Source organism: Cydia strobilella, chromosome 2 (genome assembly GCF_947568885.1).
Source record: "Cydia strobilella chromosome 2, ilCydStro3.1, whole genome shotgun sequence".
NCBI lineage: Eukaryota > Metazoa > Arthropoda > Insecta > Lepidoptera > Tortricidae > Cydia > Cydia strobilella.
This window is the reverse complement of record NC_086042.1, coordinates 26361677-26368598: the sequence shown is the minus strand read 5'-3', so window position 1 is coordinate 26368598 and position 6922 is coordinate 26361677. Positions and strand designations below refer to the sequence as shown.

The following is a 6922-nucleotide window of genomic DNA, read 5'->3' as shown; positions in this document are numbered from 1 at the left end:
AACAACTTGGCAACTAGGAATGAAGTGCGACCTGAAAAGGCTACAGTTTAGTCTGTCTGACAGGTACTACAGTCGCAAATTGTGAATATATCCTTAGATCTATATTTTCGCTGGACACAGTTCGGGGAGTAAGAAATTCACAAAAGTCGTTACTTTTAATTTAAACTAACGACGGGGCAACGCAGAAATTTACAGCCTCGCACCATGGAGATAGGGTAGGACGGGGACAGGTGAAATACGTTATGATTGAAACAAGTCAAATTTCTTGAAAATTACAATACAAAATACCTATGCACGTGACGCAATACACAGGCTATGCGGTAAGTCATTCTTAAATCCTGGACCAATAGCGCTCGAGCGCGCGAGCAACGCAGTAGTCTTGAGGAGCCGTTCAAAAATTTCGCGGTATAAAGTAAAGGACCTGTGCTCGTATACTTATGTGTTTTGACTACGAATTCTTTTGGTATTTTAGATTTGTAGGGTGGCCAAACAAGCTTAGGTTACTTTTCGCTCATGTCGTCTCGGACATGGGTATAATTGGGGTCAGTACATTCAGTATGATGTCCTGAATACAAATATATGAGATGACAAGCGCGAAAGTGGTGGGGGTAGTTACTGTGACGTCATAAAGTCGGCAGTACAAAAATAGTTACAGGCGGTTAAACAAAGTGTTTCAAACGTCCCCGTCCTACCCTACACGACGTAGTAAAAACTCACGTGCATGAGAGGCCGGTGCCCAGCAGTGGAACGTAAATAGGCTGAATTAATTAACTTTGGGTAATCATTAAGGATGTTAATTAAATGAAAGTCATGTTACATTAATCAATTTAATGCAATGCCTACTTATACCTATTACAATTATCTCAGATAAAAATCAACAACAATCAACATATGGAAAAGATAAGATGTACAAAAGGAGTATTCGTTTATAAATCAGATAATGATCTGTCGATGCAGTTATAGTTGGTAGGTACATAATCTTAATAATTAAATAGGTGGTTTTACCTTGGTCAGAGTTAAAACATAACATTTAATATTAGAGCTTAATCTCTAAATCACATTCTCTATACCCATTATTAACAGAAGCACTTTTTATTATTAAAAATACGTCTATATAAGTAGAAAATCACATAATACATCACAGATTTAAATTTTTAATGTCTAAGTTTTTTTTTTCTTCATATTTATCACGTCATTCTGCTAGATTTTAAATTACTATACACAAACTTATCGTTCATTAAGGCGTTAAGTTCTTCGTTTTTCTGTATTTTAATTGTCATTATCACTTGTTGCAATTCTGCTTCATTTATAGGACCATCTGACAGGTCTTCAGGTAGTATTTCAAGCGCTAGAACATTTGTCTCGTACATCCCATAAATAGTTAGTCCGTAGGCCACAAGAATCTTCACGTATCTATCAGTCAATGGCGGAGATTTTAAACTGCACAAGATTTCCATACATTTTGATATTTTGCCAACAATTTTTCGTAAGAATGAAACATAGTAACAGTTTTTTGCCTTCAATTTCTTTACAAACTTGCCGACTTCTAATCCGAAACGGACATGAACATCTCTGTCACATTGCTCTCTGCCGTCTATGGTTATCCTCGTTAACAGCAATAGCTGGCAATCCCAAAAGTATGAGTACATTTCAGTTATACCAAACCTATCTTCAAAAGATTTTAGCATGTATTCGAAAATATGAGTTACCCTGGAATATTGTGTTTCGGTGCTTGAAGCGCTTTTATCGAGTTTGTTTACAAAGTCTTTGAAAAACAATTGGAATTGAAATTCTCCATCAAGTTTCTCGTTCCAATGATGGAAGCATTCAGTTATGATATTTTCTACAATTTTCATAGTTTTGCTTTCTTTGCCATCATTCGGAATATCAAGAATATATTCGGTTATAAATCTCCATGTTGCGTTAGCCAATTTATCATTATCGGGGCAGTTTTCTCCTGGACTTTGTTTTAGCTTAGTCCATATTTTTTGGAGGAAATCTTTGATCAAAGCTTCAACAAACACTTCGTCCAACAATCTTAAATTAGATATCATTGCATTTATAACCAGGACTTTGCGTTTATCATTCTGGCTAGATTCCGGCAAAGCCGATACAGCTTTCCAGGCAGTTTGTAAATACAAACCTCTTAGACATTCAGGTAATTTATTTCCTTTGAAATATTTAAATATTTCATCATTGTCGCCATTTTTTACGTTGGACGTAAGCTTTAGTAGAACGTTGAATGTTTCTTGACGTTGCTTTATTTTTCTCCCGACTCTGTCAACAATTAGTTGGTAAAGATTTTTTCGCACTGAAACATATTTCGTATTCAGCCACACCGTTATGACTAGGTTTGTCTTGCCGATTGTTTTTGAAACATGGAAAGCTAAGCGTAAACCTACCTTTTGGATGGACAAGGGTGAGATCAATAATAATCTTATGAATGCGGCAAGTGAGTCCGGAGTTAATTGCATGAGATACTTGTTTATTATCCCCTGACTATGACGCAAATACTGCCCTCTGATATAAGGACGAGTTTTGGAGAATGGCATCGGTGGTCGACAATAACCCTGGAAAGCACAAATACCCATCCGGACAAAATGTTGGTAACAATCTGTTCTCCAGCCTATTTTAGGGCCTAAAGGTTTATGCTTCTCCATAATATCTGATTTAATAAGCTCGTCGCCGAGTTTAAATATCGCATAAACATTAACAAATACAAACTTTTTCTTTTCCAGCCTGGGATATTCTCTTGAGATATTATTAAGTGTCTTTATGCACAAATTTAAATACTGCTTCGCAAGGTCTTCCGAAAAGTAAATTTTCATTTTATCGTAAAATGTGCTGGCTATGGTCTTTCCTTCCCACTTTATGTTATTCTGAATTAAACTGAATTGGTCAATTATCATTTTGGGATCTTTTTTCAAACACCTAATCAAATATCCCTCTGTATAAACTAGATCTTTGATTTCTAAATTCGGTTTGAAATTTTCAATGTCTAATTTCATAAATTTTATAACAAGGCTTGGATAGTCGTCTTTATTCTCAAAATAATATTTCAAACTTGCCAGATTTTTCAAATGTGGTCGAATTTCAACTTTTACTGCTTCATTGTAATCCTGTGTTTCATAAACTGCAATTTTGTTAATGTAAAATTTAAACATATAATCATACACTTGTTCTCTTCTCTCTTTACTCAATTTGTTATTACAAGGTAACATTTCGAAACAATAGTAAAAAGTGCCACTCAAGTAGTCACTCAGGTCAAAATGTGGAAAAGGTTGATTTGTTATAATGTGGTACAGAATAGAAATGTCAAGGAGTATATTGTGTTTGCAGAAGGACGCATATAACCCAATATTGTTCACTAGTTTATCAAACGCACTCCAGCAAGTATCAGGAAAATCAAGCACATTATGCTGCTCAACAACATATTCTAAAAAACTTTGTGTTATCTCTTTTTTTTCGTTGGCATGAGTCTCAAAATAATAAATTAGTACTTTTGATATTTCTTTATGAGTTTTTGCAGACTTCAGTAAAAAATGTAACAATTCTAACTTTTTACCCCAATCCAAAGCAACAAAAACTCGCTTCTTTATCACTTCAAAAGTTTTCGAAAAGCTGACAAACTCAAACCAGCGGTAATACTCATACTCAGGTATGATCCCTAATTGCTTCTCCAAATGCATTAATGCCCATATTTCTTTATCATCCTCATTCAATAAATCGTAATACCCAAAGAGAAAAAATTCTTTACTCATTTCAAATTCTTCTGAGGGATATTTGTTGGTGAATATCTTTTTGATAAATTTTAACTTATCTGTTTTTATTATATCCAATATGTACTTGTATGTCACATAAAAATTCATTTGCCAGAATTCTTTAACATCTTTTGGTAATAGAGCCGTAGCATAGACCTGTGCATCTTTGGGTGAACTGAACTTTGCTACTTCACTTGATTTAAGCATGCTCAAATACAATGGAGGGTCATTCAATATTCTGTTTTTATGCTTTTTCAAAATACTTCTCGTTATCTTTGCTCCCACTTGTACATGTTCCATATAATTTTGAGGTGTGGTGTACTTCTCATAAAGGTCTAAGTATTTGTCCTCATCAATAGAGTACAAATAGGAGAGATTTTTAATATGGCCTCCCATTTTACCATATGTATCGGCCAAAAGAAATGAATTGCCGATCAAAGCTATGCAATGCTCATGCTGTACATTTTTAAAATTCTCTTCATTACTCAAGAACTTTTGTTTGAAGGACTCAGATGTAAACATCAGGAATTTATAAGCATGTTTTGTCAAGTTTTGATTGGAACAGTACTCATAAAAAAGTTGTGCTCTGCTTTCATCCCTAACATGGATGGATATTGCGGTCAATATCTTGTGCTTCATTTTGACAGACATTACGGTGAATATTTTCTCATGTAAATAATTTGGGTTGAATATAGGAGCATACTCATGGCCATACATCCAATCACATTTGAGAGCTCTAGTGATATACAAGCTGTCGCCACATTTCAATTGGTCTATAATAAAATCAATGTTTCTGCATTTTGATGCTAGGTCTATCTTGAAAAGACGATCAACATCAGATTGTTCTTTAATTGTTTTCAACACTCGGAAATCCACATCACTTTTGGCTGCTTCATTAACTTTTAAATTGAGCTCTTTATGCCTCTCACAGAGGTTCTTACCTTGGAACTTGATCATCTTTGGCAAGGAAGTACCTGTGAGCAATACATTAATTAACTGACAAAAAAAAGAGCAACATTTAATACAATAAATAGCTACTATAAAAGTGTGATGCTCCGAAAAAAAAGGCATGCCGTCGACTAAAGAAATAAATACCATGCACGATTTTCATGGTAAGACAATTAACATTGCATGTATTAGTTGATATTTTTAAATGTCAAAGTTCTTTTAATTGATACTAATGAGTATTTTATTCAAACGATACAATTAAGCCTAATAAAATTCCCGAACTTGACAAATTAGTCGTAAGTTTTGGACAGAGTAGGTAACTATCATTCGGAGATATCAGCAAAACCAATAAAAATACAAAGGTGCACTTACCTCTTAAATCGTTAGATAAGACATTATAATAATTTATATTATATTCATCTTAAAATAAGAGCACTAACAAAGCCTGTTACCAAAACAAGCTCGGTTCTTTGGTTGACATTTTTGATTTTATTTCGTTTCGGGCTTCGGCGGTTTCTTCCGTTTCTTGACTTTGACATTTACAGGGAGCGTTCGGAAATCTCTATTCACTAGAGTACATCTAGAGTACAATCCACAAAACACCACAGAATAAGTAATGGGGTTGGCAACTGTCAAAGGTTTGCATAGATGGCGCCTTGCGCTTGCCCCTTTTTCTATGAGATTTGTCTTAAAGGGATGGCATTCAGGACTTAAAATTCCATAAAAAAACCAACCAAAGAGATATCGCTTTCTCGCTCTTACTTATGGGTGCGTCGCACAATGACCTTGGTGCGGTGCGCTGGTGTATTAGAGCTTTAAAGCTTGACCAGTAATATATAGCCCCTCCACACTCGTGCGCGAATCGCGGCGCGAAGCCGTGAACGCCAGAGTGGAGACTAGTTCGCTAATCAGCGAAATCGACTCCACACCCGCGTTCGCGGCTTCGCGCCGCGTAGTCTGGAGCGGCCTTGACAACACACACATTTTCGCACAACGGCAAAGTTCGAACTCTTCGCAAATTAAATGTAGTGTTTCAAATTTTTTAGGCTGAATTCCGTGTTGACCGCGAGCACAGCCGCGAGTAATAATTAATATATGTATATAGTTTGGCCAGGGACTGTCTTATTTCAAACATAGAGAGAATCATACTGTCTTTGTCTTACGATAGTACTAGCACCCAAAAGAAACGGACGAGTATAGTTTTGCTAGACTATAGTTTGGCTTATCGGTCCGTACGGTTGCAATCCAGTCCAGCAAAATTATAGTTGGTCAAACCAAATTATCTGCAAATAAGAACAAAACAAAACTATACTCATCCTTTTCTTTTGGGTGCTAGTACTAGTGTAAGACAAAGATAGTATGATTCTCTCTGTCTATGTTTGAAATGAGACAGCCCTTTAGACTGTCTAAAACCTGTCTGCCTAAAGGTAGCCTGGTAGCCTGGAAACCAATCTGTCAGAAAAAAAAGGCGCGAAATTCAAAATTTGTATCTTCAAACCATATTATACTACTCTTTGCTTCAAACGTAATATTTTTTAAATTAAGTAGCTGCCATATTAAATTAAAACAATTGGCTTACCAGACTTAAATGACATAAATTATAGTACTAATAGATGGGCGTATTGGGTCGTACCAAACGCACGGTCCGGTACCGGTACACCCGTTTATTAGTGCTTTTATATTACTTATTGCTTAAGACCCCTCCGCGAACGCGAGTGTGGAGTCTAGTTCGCTAATCAGCGAAATCGACTCCACACTCGCGTTCGCGGCTTCGCGCCGCGTAGTCTGGACCGAGCTCTATAGTTATAGCTCACCTTTATATTGTGAGCATATTTAGCTATTTACCTTCCGCGTGTATCAAGGGCCTCTCTTTGATAGAGAAAGATAATCATATTGCGATTCCTATAAGAGAAAAGAGAAAATAGTGCCACGCTTTGTCCTTATCACCGACCGGGTTTTTTTTTTCATGGTCGGGTTATGGCAGCATAGGTAGGAGGCGACGGCGAAATACCGAAATTTATAAGTGAAAGAGAAAAAGAATTATGCTGTCATACATTAACCTGCCAATACATGAATGTCTTTCTCTTACCCCTGGTCGCTCGGCTTCATGTCTATAACTACTATACTATGTCTATGGCGTGTATACTCAGGCTTCAAACCAACTTTATCAGAGAAAAAGGCGCGAAATTAAAAAATTGTATGGGAGATCTTCG

At 36.2% G+C, this 6922-nt stretch overlaps 1 protein-coding gene across 2 annotated transcripts; it reads right to left on the bottom strand.

Moving 5' to 3' along the window:
• Positions 1 to 819: 819 nt before the first annotated feature.
• LOC134754581 (uncharacterized) lies at positions 820 to 5246 on the bottom strand. 2 transcript variants are annotated; one of them, XM_063690903.1, is made up of 3 exons: positions 5082 to 5246; positions 3528 to 4735; positions 3315 to 3457 (listed from the first exon to the last, which is right to left on the bottom strand). In XM_063690903.1, the coding sequence occupies exons 2-3, from the start codon at positions 4716 to 4718 to the stop codon at positions 3452 to 3454; spliced, it is 1197 nt and encodes a 398-aa protein (XP_063546973.1). In that variant the 5' UTR covers positions 4719 to 4735; positions 5082 to 5246; the 3' UTR covers positions 3315 to 3451. The 2 variants fall into 2 exon arrangements, with proteins under 2 accessions (XP_063546971.1, XP_063546973.1); XM_063690901.1 differs by having other exon boundaries at positions 820 to 4735; positions 5082 to 5245.
• Positions 5247 to 6922: the final 1676 nt, after the last annotated feature.